The 18,398-nt window shown below is 42.6% G+C and overlaps 1 protein-coding gene across 4 annotated transcripts in view; it reads right to left on the minus strand.

The window, feature by feature from the left end:
* The window catches only part of HAGH (hydroxyacylglutathione hydrolase), a 408,719-nt gene that overhangs the window by 119,583 nt on the left and 270,738 nt on the right, over positions 1 to 18,398 (minus strand). For all 4 annotated transcript variants that reach the window (XM_078664886.1, XM_078664885.1, XM_078664887.1 and 1 more), the window contains exons 7-8: positions 12,694 to 12,795; positions 4,471 to 4,550 (exon numbers count right to left, since the gene is read on the minus strand). In XM_078664886.1, the coding sequence (XP_078521012.1) occupies positions 4,471 to 4,550; positions 12,694 to 12,795 (182 nt within the window). The remainder of the gene's footprint in view (positions 1 to 4,470; positions 4,551 to 12,693; positions 12,796 to 18,398) is intronic.

Consider the following 18,398-nt stretch of genomic DNA (forward strand, 5'->3'; position numbering starts at 1 on the left):
GATCTGGGAATGGGTGCTGAAAAACATCATCAACTTAAAAGTAGAGAATGTCCCAGAAGAGCAGAAAGAACGGGAAGACGCCTAAGCTGGACGGACAAACAATGTCACAAGTGGGGAGCTGAATCAATATCACCTGACCAAAGATTTCCGGCAATGGGGAACACCCAACTTAGATCTGTTTGCTACCCTGTTGAACAAGAAATGCAATATATTTGCTAGCAGATATCCTCAACCAGGATCCAGAGGGAATGCTTTCAATCTGGCATGGACTGGGATGTTTGCATATGCCTTCCGCCTTACGCTTGCATACCCACGATTATCAGGAAGATAAAGCCGTCTAATTCAAATAGCGCTGGCTTGGTCAAGACAGTACTGGTACACCGAGCTTCTTTGCCCATCAGACAGCTCTCCTCCCACATTCCTGCCAGCAGAGGATTTTTTTTTATTGAGCAAGCATTAAGTCATGTGTCCGCAGATCTAATCCCTAACTTGGACCACCTGGCTCCTCACAAAATGGAGTTCATGTCAATAAATCTGTTGGAAGGCTGCAGAATGATTCTGTGACACGTTTGAGGGGAAATCTACAAATAAATGTTATACTGCAAAGTTCAAAAGGTTTGGTCTCTCACTCTGTGCATCCTCTCTCTTCAACACCAGTATAAGTGCTTCCTTACTTGTTGCATCTAGCAAAGTCAGGTTTGTCTCATGCTTCGGTGAAAGTTTAGCTGGCGGCAATCTCCAGATTCAGACGACAGAAAGGAAAACTTTCTTTGTGGTCGAACAGACTCACTAAAAGGTTCACGGGAGGGTTGCTCCAGGCTTTTCTGGTAGTTAAGCTTTCACTGGTGGCCTGGCAACTAATACAGTCTTATCACAATTAATGAAGCCTCCTTTCAAGCCGACTCACAAGGCTTATTTAAAATGTATTTCCTGGAAGGTTGTCTTTCTCTTGGCTATTACCCCCGCAAGGAGAATAAGTGAAATTCAGGCTCTCACAATCCGAGAACCATATCTTTAGTTTCGGGAGAACTAAGTAAATCTCAGAACTAACCCCACGTTTATTCCAAAGGTGCCAACCACTTTTAATGAGCCTTTTGTCTTGCTAACTTTTTTTACCTAATCCATCTTCGCTTGCGGATCAAGCTCTTCATTCTTTGGTCATTCAAAGATGCCTCAAGTTCTACCTGGACACAACTAAATCCTTCAGAAAATCTGATCAACTATTAGTCTCTTTTGCCTCGCCCTGAAAAGGACAAGCCCTCTAGGGCCAGTATGGGATGTTGGGTTGGTGCAGTCATCATATTCTGCCATGAAAAAGCAGCAAGGCCACTGTCAACGGAAATGAAGGCGCATTTCACAAGAAAAGTGGTGGGTTATTCAGCCCTGTTTGCGGGGGTTTCATTCCCTGACATCTGCAGGGCAGTCGCATGGTTTAATGCCCATACTTTAATGAACCACTACTGCTTGGACATGTGGCACAAAGCAGCTGTGGTTGTTGGACAAGCCGTTACAGGTTTGCATTTTGAAATTTATTTTTTCTTTCTCTGTCTCTTTTATTGAATGGTCTATGCCAGTGTTTCCCAAACTGTGTTCCACAGACCCCCAGGGGTCCGTGACACATTCCCAGGGGGTCCGCAGGCAGCAGTTTTAAAAGCACTTCAAAGTTCCTTCTATAATTAGCAGTTTTTAAGCAACAATAAATGTGTCAAGATAATACCAGTGATTAATGTACTTGCTGGAGAGAGATCAGAGTTTTGTCCAGTGACAACTTTGAGTTATCTAATGTAGCATAGAGGGTTAATATGCCTACTGCAAAGAACGTGTACCATGCATTTTTGAAAAACAGTATTTTATGTGCATAGGTGAGTGGGTTACTGCTTATGTCACAGAGATTCTTTTGTTACTGTGCAGTTCATAAGTGACAACCGTAATATAGCACAGTGGCCTGTAAACTTTCATCAAAGAGCTGCTTGCAAACTGCATGGTACAAGTTAGTATCTTATGTTTTTCCGCAGTCTTTCATTATTCTGATGTGCTAAAAAAGGTTTATTTGGGTGCGAATAAATTTTTACTTTTAAAGTCAATGCTTACTAATTTGTTGTGTTCGGAATCCCAAGTTTGTGCTTCTCCAGACCAATCACTCCTTACAAATGCCTACCTGTGTGAATGACATGTGAATCCTACACCTTGTAGTCCCCTTTGCCTTATGTAACATTTTGTTTACACTGATTTACACGTATGATTCATTGTCTCTATATGTGTGTGATGTAAAGTGCTCTGACATCCTACAATGGTACGAGAGATGCTATAAAACAAATGAAATACATGTTACAACCGGGGCTATGGAGAGATGAGAGGCACTGTTGGAGGGTGATAATAAGGGAACCATTGAAGAACCCCAACAAAGATTGTCGTATGCTGGTGCATAGTAAGGACTTCATTTACTATTCGGTAAAGGCTAATACAATTCAATGTATAATGATACATGCGTTTTAGACTGCACCATTGTTTTCTAAATTTCTTAGGGGGATAGCCTCCCAAAACCCCCTTTGTATTAGTCAGGCTCACCACACTGCACTTGGTGTGCACCGTATGGGGACTGGTCTGAAAACATTTGCCAGGGCTGCTTTGAGTTTCCAGTCTGGCCCTGGCAGGAGCAGACGCCTCGTACTGCAATATAAAACCAACCATTTAAAAGATAGTCACAGAGATGCAGCACCAACCTTCCCATTAAAATGTTTAGTTTTTTGCAAATTCTTTCAATATATAATACTAAAGGGGATATTTACAACAGAAGTGGCGGAGCATGTCGTTAGCCTCCTTGGCTTAACGACACGCTCCGCCTCTTCAGAAACGCAAGACTGCACCATATTTACAAGAATATGATACAGCCCTGCGTTTCCTCCCATGCTGGCGCTACACTTAGCAGTTTAGCAACAATGCAGGCACCCTTGCACCATAGTGCAAGGATGTCTGCGTGCAGGGGAAGATTTTTTATGTACAGGAAGGTTCCCCCTTCCTGCACATAGACAATCTTGAAATGCAGTTTTGTCACTTCTATGTGTGCTGCTTATTGCAGCACACATGGAAGTTACCAAATGCCATTTTTTTTTAAAGATTGTTAATCTGCAGGAAGTGTCACCTTCCTGAAAAAAACGTTTTGCTTGTTCCATATGTGCTGCACAAGGCAGCACACATGGAAAAAGCAAAAACGAGGAGAAATAAAGCATTTATCCTTGTTTAGCGAAGTTAAGACCTGGTTTCCCTGCTCTTAATTTTGGTGCTGCCTCCTATTTACGCTGCCCTTGTAAATAGGGGGTAGCATCAAAATCAATGGGTGTTGCGGTAGAACGCCAACTGCAACACCCACTGCCTACCCCTTTCACGCTAAGCATTGCGTAAAAGGGGGACTTATTTACAAAGCAGTGTTAAGCCATGTTAAGAGGCTTAATACTGCCTTGTAAATAAGGTGTAGCCCCTATCGCCATGGGATCGTCACAAAAAGTGACGTTCCCATGGCGATAGGGGCTTGTAAATATGCCCCTAAAATCCTTAGTAATTTGAGTATTTGTTTTCTGTGCACATGTGTGTTTATTTTTTTTCGAATTGATGTTTTAATGTTTGAAATTTAAATCATACAAATTGCTTGGGGGTCCCCAGCTTCCAGTGGTGACTCAATGGGGGTCCTCACAAGTCAAAAGTTCGGGAACCACTGATCTATGCCATCTTATATGATTAGACGGTCTGCAGATGTTCCAATGTTCTACTTTAAAAATCGCCTTTATGCATTTATGATATATATTGGTACTTAGGGAAAAACATTAGTCAGTGTATCATATTTAAGGTTGTAATGGGTCTCATTGTGGGAAGGTTACTAACCCACCGCCTAAACACATTTGATACTATTTGCTACTCTAATTCAAGCATGTGAATCTATGAAAGATATAATACTGGAGAAGAAACAAGTTACCTGTAGACTGTGGTTCTCTAGTATTAATATATTTTATAGATTCACATGCAACCCTTGCTCCTCACCATTATTTTACCTCTTATCCTCCGGGTATTACACTTGTGCTCAAAATCTGAGGTTTAGTGGCTCTGCAGTGGACAAGTGCTTCTGGGTCTCTGCTCTGATTGGATGTTTTAAAACAAGGTCAATAGGTTAACAATTTCTATTGCTTTTCTATTAGTTACCATGACGATGGGAAGATTCAAGGATGTGAATCTATGAAAGATATCAATACTGGAGAATCACAGTGTACAAGTAACTGACATTTTTTCAGTCTCCTCCCACCAAACAAAGCACTTACTAGACAAAACAATTCTCATCAAGTAGGAGCATCAAACCAAATAATAAAAAGCAGTGTAATAAACTGATTGCTCATGAAAAGATAGATATGTACACCTAGGTCGCCCCGCAGGTCAAGTAAGGGATGTTTGAGTCGGAACTCATCAATAAACAGCACATACCTCACTCTCATGAACGGGTTAAAGGTAAACTCCTCTGCAATAGTGGATGGGATGGTTGGTTCACCGACATCATATTTTGCCTGCAAAGACATATGGTAAATCATTTGGTTTAATCACAAAATGAGTTACAACCAACAAAATGATTCAGGTGTATTAGTGTTGCAGTGGGTTCCAGTGCTCACAAATCTGCCCTCAAATTGAGATGGGAACCTAAATCTTTTCATTCAAATTCTTTGATGCAAGGTAGTAGAGGGCAAATGCCTGCAGTACTTCATGTCACAATAGTTAGTTTTTCTTTTATTCAACAACTTCAAACTTTTGTTGAACTTGAATTGAGTGTCAGGACTGTCCAAGCGGCTTATAGCTGGTGCCGTCAGACATTTAGGAGACCTCAAGCAATTCATCATCATACATAAACAGCACAATAATGAAGGGTGGGAAAAGGGTTCTACTGAGATCAGAATAAAACACAGTTCAGTAATTATCAAAGTAATAGGTTAAGCCTATTGCATGTACGGTTAGGCCATTACCAACATTCCTGGTGCTTGTCTTTCTTAAAAGGTTTGAGAAATCAGAACACAAGAGACTTCAGGAAGTCACATGCAAACACACCAGCGCTGCATACAAAAGAACAATATTAAAAATCAGCTATGGTCCAGAAGTAAAATAACCACAAACAGCATCAAAAACCAACTACAAGCATAAAACAAACAATACATTTTGGCCAGTGAAGACCATCAGCTGCAATCAATGAAGCAAAGAACATCAAATATGAGATACAATGACCCAAAAGGTGGAGAATATTCAATCCCTCTTTTATTTAACAATTCCCAAAGAAGATATCTTAATACAAGCTATGAAGCAAAATAAAGCTAGGACTACAGCTTTCCAGCAATGAAATCATTTATAGGATCAAATGCCTGAATTCTGCGTTGTCAGGCTGAGAATCCTCAGCAAGATGTTAGGTCAGATTCTGAAAGCGCTGACAAGTGGCTAAGTAATCAGAAGAACCTAATGAAAATATGAGACAGGAGGTTGCCTGTGAATCTATGAAAGATATTAGGCTGAAGAACTGTAGTTAGAAAATAATAGTGTTTTCTTATCTGGCATTTGAACTTTTTTTAGACTGACATACTTGAATTATGACTGACAAAAAGTAACAAATACAGGGAATCGAGGAAATGATGTTCACTTTACTTGAAAAGGTTCTGCAGCAGCGCCTGTCTGTCTCTGATCATGCATGGATAGTCATACAGTGGTGTTGTATCAAAGTAGAATAGGTCTTCAAAGTTACAACTATCTGTAATTAGAAACTTCTGCAAAAAGCTGTAATAAACACCGTCCCCGCGAAAGAATCCACAAATTAAACACGAAGACTTCAACCAGCTTTAAAATGGCAATGGGTAATAGAGCATGCAAGAAGGATAAGCCATTGTTGAGATTCAAACAATTGGCTCTGTTAATTAGATCAGACCAAGTTCTCATTAATGATGCTACCAAGTTGGGGAGGTTGGGTGTTTGACACCTAGGGCCATATTACACATGACTGCGCAGGTGCTAGTTGTCGCTGTGCGCCATAGTATGTTTGTGTTTATGTGCGGTTGCATCTGTGCGCTAATACAATATGCGGACAAATGCAGAAACAGAGCTCAAAGTCTGCGCCAACATCACGGGGCATTACAAACTGATCCTCTGTAATGCCATCGGCCGTATACTCTGGCGCACAGCGACCACTAGCGCCGGCGCAGTCATGTGTGATACGGCCCCTGGTGGAAAGGTCCAGAAAAGGAGAATTATGATTTCCTTAAACACAAGTTCAACTAATCAATAATTTTTGCTAGGTGGTACGTTGCCAATGGGAAATTCAGATCTGACTCTGGTAGGTGCAAGTGGTTGGGAAGCAGTTCATAAAGCTTGATTGATAAAGGAGTAAAGCTCTATCAGCATGCTCAAATGCTAAGTATTTCCAGCTTCAAGACACAGATGTTTATGATGTTTGTCCTGCCCTTGCTACACTCAAGATGGGTCTGCAGCTTTATGGAATGGCTTAAGAGAGACACTCTATGCCCATAGTCGCCAGACTGTTTCATAGTGCAGTGTTTATTCGCTGTCACTGGTCAAGAGCTGAAGAGTCTTGAAGGTTAATGGTCTGGGACATAGTCAGCAATGATGAAATAGGCTCCAAGGGAACCAGTTGCTCAAAGGATAGGAGAAAAAGCTCTGTGTACCAGTACTGGCGAGGCCAGGACGGTGCTATTAGGATCATTTTGTAGGGTTCAGTTTTTAACTTCTGGAGAAGTCTCGGGATCAGAGGAAGGGGGGGGGGGGGGCATAGCCAAAGGCGCCTGACCATGCGATCAAAAAAGCATTCCCCAAGGAGCCCGGATGGTGATGCCAGCTTGCGACGAACCAGCATTTTCTGTTCTCTGGTGTAGCAAAGAGATCAATAGACGTCTGCCCCATAGTCAGAAAATGTCATCCATTGTCCTCTGGTCCAGCTCCCACTCGTGGCAGACTGACTTTAGTCTGCTTATGTGTCCGCCGTCTTGTTGAGACACCCTGGGAGATGCTCCGCCTTCAGTGAGACCCCATGTAGAATCGCCCATTCCTAGATAGTTTGAGCTTCCACACACAGCAGACTGGATTGCGTGCCGCCTTGTTTGTTGAAATAATGCATGGCCGTGGTATTGTCTGTTCTTATTAGAACCGACTAATTCTTTATTCTCGGGCAAAAAGCCTGTAAGGCTAGGCGAATTGCTCTGAGCTCTAGCAGACTGATGTGCAAAATACAATGATGATGATAGCCATCGACCGCTTATCTGGAGGTCCTATAAAAAGTGCTCCACAGCCCACCAGAGATGTATCCGAGGAGCTGGGGTGACCATGGGAAATGTTCTCCTTGTAAATCCACCATGAAGCAGCTTCTTTTATTGGCGGTGATAGTGATCATGTCCTCGAAAGATCCTTCCACCTGACGTCACTAAGTGGAGTTGCTCCTGGAGAGAACGCATACGTAGCCTGCAGTGAGGAATTAGAGGAATGCTGGATGAAATGGATGCCAGAAGGGACTTGTAGAGTGGAACTGAAAGTGACCTTCTTTTTAGAAGTAGATGGGTAATCGACATCAATTTGGCTTGCCTTTCTAGTGATGGAAATGCCTTGTTCAGAGACGTGTCCAATATGGCTCCCAGGAATTTGTCGTTTTTGGACGGACACAAGTTTGACTTTTCTCTGTTGAGGGTAAGACCTAGACTCTTGAACAACGTTGTACAAGCTGCCACCGAATTCTTGGCTGCAGCCTTGGAAGGAGCCTTTAGCAACCAGTCGGCCAGGTTTGGGAACACCTGGTGCTGCTGTTTCCTTAGGAAAGCCACTACAGGAGCCAGCATCTTTGTAAAGATTCTTGGTGCCGATCTGAGGCCGAAGGGGAGGATCCTGAATTGAAAGTGGCTCTTTGCTAGTGTAAAGCGAAGGAACTTCCAGTGCGATGGAACAATCGGAACGAGAAAATATGCGTCCTCTAGGTCCAAAGCAGGCATGAAATCTCCTGAATTTAGATGTCGAAGTATGTCCTGTAAGGAGATCATTCGGAACGACTGCTTGATGAGATAGGTATTGAGCTCCCTCTGATCTAGAATAGGGCGCCACCTTTCGACACTTTCTAACTAGAAAGAACCAAGAGTAGAAACCCTCTCCTCTTTGGGATAAAGGGACCGGTTCTATCGCCCCTTTCTGCAGCATTTGTTGGACTTCTAGGCACAGGAGATAGAGATGGTTTGTTATGCTGGAGCAAGGGGGGTTTGGTTGGAGGAGGATGAACAAATTCCAACGTATGGCCAAATTGGACTATGTTGAGCACCCAACAATCTGATGTTATCCGTTGCCAATTTTGGAAGTAGAGGGAGATCCTGCCCCCCAGAGCCTGCAAGCCACTATGGACGTCTAGAGGAATCCTTCCCCTAGCGTCCTGCCCTTCCTCCGGGTGAAGATTTTGAATATGTTGCGGACTAACTCTGCCGCTGGTTGTACTAAGGGCGGTAAGACTGCGTGGCAGGTGTATACGAGGAGTACCTATATTGCTGGTACCCTCCTCTGTATGAAGGAAGACCTCTACCCCTTGCTCCCCGAAAAGGGACCTTACGGTACTGAAGCGTACCTAACGACCTCACTGTGTCTTTCTTAATGTCTTGGAGAACATCATCTAAATGTTTTCGAAGAGCGCCTCTCCATCGAATGGAAGGTCTAATATTTAGTTCTGGACCTAACGTCTAAACGATGTTGCTCGAAGCCATCCCTGGTGACGAAGGACCGCTGCTCCCGCCAGGGAACGGAAAGTCATTGTAGTAATATCCATTGCGAAATCAATCACCTTGGAGGAGGCTCTCTCTCCTTACTGGAGGATCTTTTTAGCTTCGGCCTTGCTGTCTTCAGGCAGTTGGTGGAGGTAAGGAGATCACACCACATCTGGCGGTCGTAACGGCCCAAAATGGCTAAAGCGTTAGCTGCTTTGACGAGCAGGCTTGACATTAAGGAAAACCCCTTGCCAGCATTGTCCAAGCGTCCGCCTTCTTTGCCCCGAGGTGTAGGTAGAGAAGCTGCCAGATTTTCTTTCTTCTGCTGCGCTGCCTGTGATATGCCGGAGTCAGGTTTTGGCTGACTCACAAGGCAAGCCAGGCTATCCTCCGGGGATTTATATTTCTTTTCCAATCGACGAAGCACCTGAACCACAATGGCTGTGGTCTTCATGACTGTAAGACCCTCTTCCCACACAAGATTGACAATGGGAATGGTTCTTACAGATTTTCTAAAGGATTCCTTAAAGTCATATAAGAAACACCCAGACTGCACAGAAGGCATAGGCAGATTGAACCTTTTGGCTGCCCTTTCCAGTAGATTGTGGAAACCACCTATGTCCCCAGGTGGAGAATCTACGGGAAACGGTAAAGGGGAAGAAGGAGTAGGAATAATATAATCATCCCATTCCCTATGTGGGTCTGGGAGATCCGTATCTCCTTGGTCGTCATCCGAGGTATCATCTTGGATAACCAAATGGACCTTCCTCATCAGAAGGATCGTCGCCGATCGTTGTCACTGCTGACACAGCATCTGTTGTCGCCCCCGTTGTCAAAGGAGGTTGAACCGTGGACGTTGAAAGCAAGAAAGCTCTCGGCGACGATCCAGTCGTTTAAGCCGGAGTGAGCTGAGGAGACTGTACCTTTTCGCTCCACGATGAGAGTTTCTTCGTCGACAGCTTCGTCGACGGTGGAATGTTTTTTTACCTTTTTTATCTCAGTAGGAACAGAGGAGGGTTTTTCGAAGACTTTTCTTCCCTCAGCAGGAGATACAGAGCTAGACTTTCTCACTGCACTCACTCCTGTTGTAAGTGCTTTCCTCTCCTCTTCACCTCGGTGAGGAGATTTATTTGGACTAAGCCTGTCAGACCCATGGGAGGTCTTTTTAGAGGCTGTCCCAGGACTGTCCTCTGAAGAAGAAGGGTCAGATCTCCCCCTTTTCAAAGATCTCCTTGAAGACGAAGCAGATATTGTCTCTTCACTATCGTCACTAAAGACCGGCTCTCTCCTGGACTTTAGCTTCTTGTGTCTACTCCGTGTGGGTCTGACTCCTCCCACACAATGGATTGGCTTTTGCGTGTGTCTTTTAATAATGAAAGCACGCAAATGGCTAAAGGCGGGTGCATGTCCCACCTCTTTTGTAATGGTCACTCCCACAGCATTTTGCCTGCGGGAGCGAGCAGTGGCACGCAGGTTGGCAGCTACATTCCTCATGGTTCAGGATACTATCTGTAATGTTCACTCCCACTACGTTTTGCCTGCGGGAGCGAGCAGCGGCGCGCAGGGTGGCTGCTGCATTACAACTGCTGGGTCTTTTATTAGGCAGCAGCTTAAGACAACATACTTCTTTTTTAGCCTGCCTAACAGGCAGCACACAACTTGTGTTAATGGGAAGTGAATGTGCTTTCAAAGACAAAATTTCTAATTGTACGAGCTCGGAAATCAAGTTCCATTCTCAAATGTTGCTCAATTGGGTGTAATTTTAGACAAAGCATTTAATTTCCCTACACGCAGTAAAAATACAGTTGTCCTTGACTGCAGATAAATTATTTCTGTTGATTATTAGGTGTTGCTGCTGAGCACCAGAAACGACCAGTTCATATTTAGCACTGCACTTTCCCTATGTTTAAAACACCACTACATAATAAAAAGCACTCAACCTACATTCAATAGTAATTTCACTATTAAAACACGGCGCACAACCTGTGTCAATATGAATGAAATGTGCTTTAAAGGACAAAACTTCTGGTTCCAGTCGCACTCCTAATGCTTAATTTGTAACCTTACAACTGCTGGGGCTTTTATTAGGCAGCAGCTTCAGACAATATTCTTCTTTTTTTAGCCTGCTTAACAGGCAGCACACAACTTGTGTTAATGGGAAGTGAATGTGCTTTCAAGGAGAAAACTTCTAACTGTATGAGCTCGGTAACCAGGTTCCATTCTCAAATATTGCTCAATAGGGTGCGATTTTGGACAAAACATTTAATTTCCCTACACACAGTAAAATAGAAGCGTCTTGGACTGTTGATTAGTAGGTGCTGCTGTTTAGCACCAGAAACAACCAGCTCATATTTAGCACAGCACTTTCCCTGTTTAAAATACCACTACATATATAAAGCATGGTTTTAGTGTTATATTTTGAACAAATCACTTAATCTCCCTAGATTTTCTCAAGTGGAACATAACAATGTTGTGTAGAAGGCTGAATTAGGTGGTCTGTGTTTTTTTGCCGCACCAAGCTAATTGCACACATTGCATCTTTAATGGGCTACACAACTTTTTAAATTAAAGTCCTGCTTTAACTTTATGGTAGGTTCATGGTTTTTATTTTACTAAGTTAAATGTATTGTTGTGGCTTAATGTAATATATTTCTGTAAGCTTCTGACAAACACCAAAACATATGTACAGATATTTAAAGCAAAAAAAGCTGGAGCTGTATTTATGCAGGAGCTTTAGCCACGTACTTTTTTCCCCCTGAGTTTATCATCTCGTTGTTTTCTGTAGGTTACTGATCTGCATCCCACAGATGCTGTAGACGAAAAGATTACAATCTTTACAACAAGGCTTCTTTTCACTTCATTAGCCCCTCCTGGTTTCCTTTCGTAACTGAAGGACAGATGATAAGTTTTCACACAACAGCAGACTTTTAGGCTCCTTTTTTTCCAGAACAAACGCCAATACACTAGAATTTATTCACACTGCTACACATGGCAGTGTAAAAACAAAATTTTTGATCTGCACCTATGTAACTTTAAACTTATACTCCAGCTTTACTGTACATTTATAGCTTTTATTTAAACTAGGCAGATACCTCGCTTTGGCTCAACTCAACATATTTTAATATCCTTCGGTAAAATAAACAAGCATTTGCAAAGCAATAGGTCTCGCATTTACAGGAGTGAGCTATTAATATTGCAAATAACAATGCCTTTTATTTTTGTTTTTGAAACATAAATAAAATGCATTGTAATTTAAAATGCCAATAGCTTTAACTCGCGTAAACCCAAGACCTATTGCATTGCAAATGCTTGTTTCTCCTTGTCAGCCATGAGGAACAGAGGAAAAAAAAAAAATCAAAGCTGTAGCAGTTGTGGAGAAAATTAGTTGAAAAATCTCTCAAGAATAATGGAATAAGGAAACAAATCAGAGCTCAGTGGACACTCCCTAGCACAACGTGCAGTAGAAAATCAGAGGGTATGAGGTTCTCTCAGGAGGGTTCTAGAGAGTGATTCCGCATACCATTACTCCGCAAGTCGGAACAACGACTTGCGGAGGGGGGCGCTGGATGTTGGAATAGTATAATTTACTATTCCAACTCCAGTCAGTGCGGACAATAGGGAAGGTGTTGGATTTTAAATCCAACATCTCCCCCTCCCCTCCGCAAGTTGTTGTTCTGACTTGCGGAGTAATGGTATGCGGAATCACAATGCAGTTGTTGTAACGACCGCGTTGTGATTCCCTGCGTGTAGAAAGATTTGCGGTAAACGTTGTTTACCGCCATCACTAAATGCACGCATCTCCAACATCACCTACCACCAAATTAGCAAAAGAGCATACAGTAGCTAGAAACAAATAAGATAACATCCAACATGATCAACTAAATATTAATAAATATCACTACATTTTTATAATAATCACGGTTGACCTTACCTTTGCCCAGGCCAGTTTTCGCTTTATGGAATCATTATTAGGCTCCACATGATGTGCAAATTTTAAATTATTAATTGTGTACTCATGTCCACAATAAACTCTCTAAAGACAGAAATATGGGGAAGAAATTAGCTTTGTGAAAATAAAACAATTCAAATTAAGACAGTAATACATAGTCTTATTTTCTAAATACAATCTGTGGAAAATATTTTTGATGGAAGATTTAACAAGGGTGAAGAGGTTCTAGTATCAGTGAGTTAGTGGGGGAGTGCTGCGCACATCTGTATATATTTGAATGAAATCTGTAACAACGCAGTCACACAGTGGCTAACCAACTGCAAAAACAAGCAGAATTATGCAGGGTGATCAAATCAAACACTGTTGGAAGTTCATAAACATCTAAATCAGGTGTCTCCAACCAGTGGATTGCGAGTTACTAGTAGCTCGCAGAAACCTTCAGAGTAGCTCCCAGCCTTGAGTTAATTTTTAACGAAGAACTGCAAAATATACGTATTGTGTTTTCTTTTTAAAGTTAAGGAAAGGCTACTTTAATTTTCCATTCCTTTCTGGCTGCAGATAGTAGAGCTTGATAATGAGCTGTGCTCAGCAAGATGCATGTGGTTCACAGAGGTTCATAACTGAAGCACTGAGATATTTAACTCTTAAATAAAAGTTGTTCTCAACTCAGTATTGGAGAATGAGAACAAAATGATATTTCTGAATGTTTTTAAATGAGAACATGTGGTGTTAATTTGATTAAGTAACATTTCATTTTAATGTTCTCCCTTTTCAAAGTGTCACATTTACAAACAGCATCCATCTTGCTCCCAGTGGCTGCTAGACACAGTGCCATTTTTGTTACTGAAAAATACAGCCATTTTCTTTTAAATGGGAAAAATTATAAGTGAAGAAAAATGTTTCTATGAAACATTGGCTTAATTATTATCTGTACTTCAAATTAAGCTAATTAAGTCCTGATATTTTATGAAGCCTGTGTCTTCACATGAAAATTCTCACATTTAAACAAATGACTGTATTTTCCTCTTATAAATATGGCACCACGTCTACAGGCCATCAGGGGTAATATGCCTGCTGTTGGTAAAGACACTTTGACATGAGAGAAATTAAAAATGATGAGTTTAATGTAATGCATATAAACAACGTTAACTTCAGAGTTAAATTTGCCCCCATTTCAAAGTGTCACATTTAGACAGGGCAGGCATCTTGCTCCCAGTAGCTGGTAGCCACTGTGCGATAGTTAACAGAAAAATGCGCAATTTTCTTTAAATGGGAGAAATATAAAGAGCAGAAAAATGTTCCTTATTAGGAACCTTTGTGCAGAACATTTTTCTGCACTTGTAATTCCTCCTCCCCCTCATAAAATGCTTGTATGTTTGTGTTGTACATGTAACGGTGCCAGATGTGGTTAAAGACATGTCCTGTACCACAAGTACATACGACACAGGCTCTCAGTCACTCATACACATATATCCTGCTCATTCACACACATGTTCATACATCCCCACAGACCATGCACTCACTGACGCACATGACAGCCCTATCATAGTACCCCATGTACAGTATTTTGTTCAAACCATAGTATCAGGCTCCATAGACACTACATTTAAATTCACTGAAGCTGGGTGAGGGAGTCTCTTGTAACAATGCACGAGTTACATGGCCTTCACTAGCTCACAATGATTTTCACTGTTCAGAAGTAGCTCTCATTACAGAAAAGTTGGAGACCCTGATCTATACACACCTAAATACATCAACAGAACTTTACTTGGGCGAAACCTTCCCCCTGTGGAGCCCAAATGTCACACCTACTTTACACAACATACAAATAGTATGCAAAAAAGGCACTCATTTAGTGGAGCGGCTAAATACCAGAGCATATTAGAGACTAAATTTCCGGCATTGCATGCTTTTAGTTTATAACAATAGTTCAACTGAACCATAAACCATTTTTAAACATAATCTCTAATTTTACTGCTGTAATGTAAAGGAAATATAAAAAAACTACTAGGCAGAAATGCATTAAAGAAGTCTGTTCCGCTTGGGTATCCGATTTGCAGTCCAAGCTTAGGAAGTAGTTCTGGGAAGTATGAACGGCTCTACTAGCTGCTTTACAAATGAACGAAATCTGGATTTCACTAAACCAACAAGCTGAAGTTATAGCTAGAACAAAAGGCAGTTTTCTGGCTAAATGATAGAATGCGGCGTTCTGTATAGGTACAAACAATGAAGCCAAAAACTTTTGGCAGACCTACATTAAGTTCTCAAAGAGTAATGGGCTACTAATAGGGGTTAGCACGTTTCTTTTTTCCTTTCAAGAAATTCTTTGTCAAAAGTTCTTTGAAAAAAAGGATATCCAAGATAAAAACATTCTGTGCGTGGTGATGGCTGCAAGGTGTACCTTGGTAGATGAAAACGGCAGACTCAAAACTTGGCTACCAAAAGCCGATATAGTATCACTGCTTCTTTCTGCCAAATAATATGGGTTGACAATTATCTGCTGCTACCAGGTGTAAATAGTTTTCCCTTGATAGTATACACTAATCTGGTGCTTAGGCAGTCTTTCGTAACCTTAGATAGCTGCATGCTGTGGTTTCAGGAACCATACTGACAAGTTCGTCAATGTTAAGCTCCGGTAGTAAATCTGATGCTGAAACCTGTGCAGCAGATTCAATTTGCATGACAACTTTCTTTGTGGTCTCTCTGACATGTATGGGGGGCCATTTTGGGACAGTCTTACCTGCCACACACCACACGCCGCTGCTGGGGCCCACACGCTGCTGTTCCCCCCGCTGCCGTTGTCATCCACCTGCACGGCCGCCAGGGAGGAGAACTACAGCTCCCAGCAGGCCGAGCGGGTCACTTCCTACTTCCTGGTTCTGAGCGCCCAGAGGCGCTGAAAAAGAGGAGGCTCCCACTGAGGAGCGGGGGGCCATTTCGGGACAGTCTTACCTGCCACACGCCACACGCCGCTGCTGGGGCCCACACGCTGCTGTTCCCCCCGCCGCCGTTGTCATCCAACTGCACGGCCGTCGGGGAGGAGAACTACAGCTCCCAGCAGGCCGAGCGGGTCACTTCCTACTTCCTGGTTCTGAGCGCCCGGAGGCGCTGAAAAAGAGGAGGCTCCCTCCGCGTCGCGGGACGACCGCCGGGCGAAGCCAGGGCAAAGGGCGGGCCCTCTGTGGCCCTCAGAGGTCTGAGGAGGACGGGACGGGCCACCCCCTTTCGATCTTCGCCCTTTGCACACTGGAAAAGGGAGGTAACATGAACTAACTAACTCCATCAAAGTGACTGCTATTTTCGATATCCTTCACTGAACTAGTCTTTAACCTTCCCGTGGCCAGAAAATTAGTGCACGTGTGCTTTTGCTCAGTCCCTTGTCATTGTTGTATCATATATATATTTTTAGAAAAGCTATGCAAATCATGACTGACAAAGGTCTTTACCTAAATAACACCTTCCAGGGGGGGCAGCGGAAGGGGACATTGGATAACTACCTAATCAGGACCACATCGGCAATCGAGTCCGTCATAGAACGAGCAGAAAAAATTCTCCCCACAGATCTTACATCCAGTACCCATTCAGCTATGGTGTTATCAGATCAAACTCAAAATTTTTCTTTATTGGAGGAACTAAATATGCTTTGTAAAACCGGGTACACCAATGTTGATAATGGGAATGACCTAATAAATGCTTCTGCACATGCAATGAAAATTTCTAGCCCTCAGTCTATTACCACACCTCAACTAAACTCAAGCCATCTTGGTTCTCCCCCTCTATTAACACCTAATGATACTATACAACTGCCAGTAAATGCTCAGGTACCCTATCCTAATAGAAAGCGCAAAGGCCCCAAACAGAGGGGAAGATCGGCTAAAAAACAAAGATTGCACCAAATTCCCTCTCCGGCGATTAACAACACCCTAAAAACACCAGAGGTATGTTCAAATCTGGAGTTGCCGGCAATTATTATTCCACCTGACCTATTGGCCCAGATTGAACTCCTGATCAGGTCCTTAATTTCCCCACTGGAAAAAAGAATTGAGGCAATAGGGGAAAGGCTCTGCTCCATAGAGGAAATCACCAGGGCAAACCTAACACTCACAAAAGGAATAGAAGGAAATAATCAAGATGAGACCCTAATTACTGCTGACATTCCCATCCTCCCTGTACAAAGAAATATCACACTAACTCACGCACCTGCCCTGAAAACATCTAAAACATTAGCTATATCAAACCCCCCAATAACTCAGAAACCTGCTCTTAGAGAAAGGCAGATCAAACTACTTACACCGAAAGAGGGGAAGTCCAACAACCATGATAACACGCAAAGAAGGGCTAAGCACAGATCTACCGCCGGAGGCAGCTCCATTCGTGTGTATCCTGTCGGGCGTGCCAGAGCTTACTAACAGTAAAATTGAAAGACCGGCAAATCTGCTAAATAAGGTGTCTTTCTGGCTGACAAAGAATAGACCCCTAATTTTCAAACAACAGTGGTCCCCAAGAATATGTAGATTCAGGTTTTCAAATAAAACATAGTCCACACTGGGAGCTATATTGGCCACTGTCCAGCCGGACAGGGTATTTTATTTTCTTACAATGGAAACAATAACGGAATATGAAAACAGGCACAGTCCTGTACCGTGTTGGGAACAAACAGGGAAGGGGAATTTTAGGCAAGAAGGAGCATTATTGGCCACTTGTAATTCAGTAGAGGTTGTAAGTAGTGCCAAACAAGTGGTAGACACAGCATAGATCAAACATAGTAGTTGGGCTGTGAAAACACTTCAAACAAGTCGACGTTTCGATCCCGTATGCTCAATAATGTGGGATCATCATCAGGACTAACAATACATACATTTGCTTGCCTGGTATATACATTTTAACACACAACCGCCTGTGGGAGGAAAAATAGGGAGGAAGGTTGGGAAACAGAAAAAAGGAAATAATCCCACTGTATTAGACTCTGAATAATATTGGCACTGCACTTTATTCGGAACCGACTTATCGTGCTGGCTAATTCCGTGCAAGTAGTGTCTGTAGACTTGAATCACGTGAGCAGTGAAGTTCGTGACATGTGCTTGAAAATATATTACTTAACTTTTTGTTCCACACCTAGTTCGAATTATTAAAACTTTAAGATAAATATAAAAATACAAAAATACACACGGAGGGCGTTTGGTATAACTAACCATTTTCATGCATACTGCGCATATAGTCATCATTCGTGGGCATTCGCATCTACTCGTGTAACGTGCACATACGTGCTCATTCATTCAGTGCCTCTCAGGGTAGATGCTTACCCATGTGGGTCGGTGGGGTTCAGGGAAAAGTTAGTATAGGGATGGACACCTGGATTTAAGTGTCTCCTGTAAAATGGGAGAAAGCGATCAATAGAGGGTTCTTTTATGCTAATTGCGCAAAGTTTCTGGTAGCGAGTAAGGCTATTACCTGTTTAAAGTAACAGGTTGTCACATATGCTCCGCCTCGTTTCCAATCGGAAAAAATGCTGCGGGTTACAAAGGAAGGTATCAGGGAGGATTTTATTAAATTAATTGTCTCTCAAGTTTTCGGAGCGGTTGCTCGGGCTTACCTTGAGGGGAGAGTGGCCTACGGGGTCCAGTGGTGGCTCAAACGAGTCTGTAAAAGATACTTCGTTTTAGAATAAGTATGTACTAAAAACGGGG

This window comes from Lissotriton helveticus, chromosome 10 (assembly GCF_964261635.1).
Source record: "Lissotriton helveticus chromosome 10, aLisHel1.1, whole genome shotgun sequence".
Classification (NCBI taxonomy): Eukaryota; Metazoa; Chordata; class Amphibia; order Caudata; family Salamandridae; genus Lissotriton; species Lissotriton helveticus.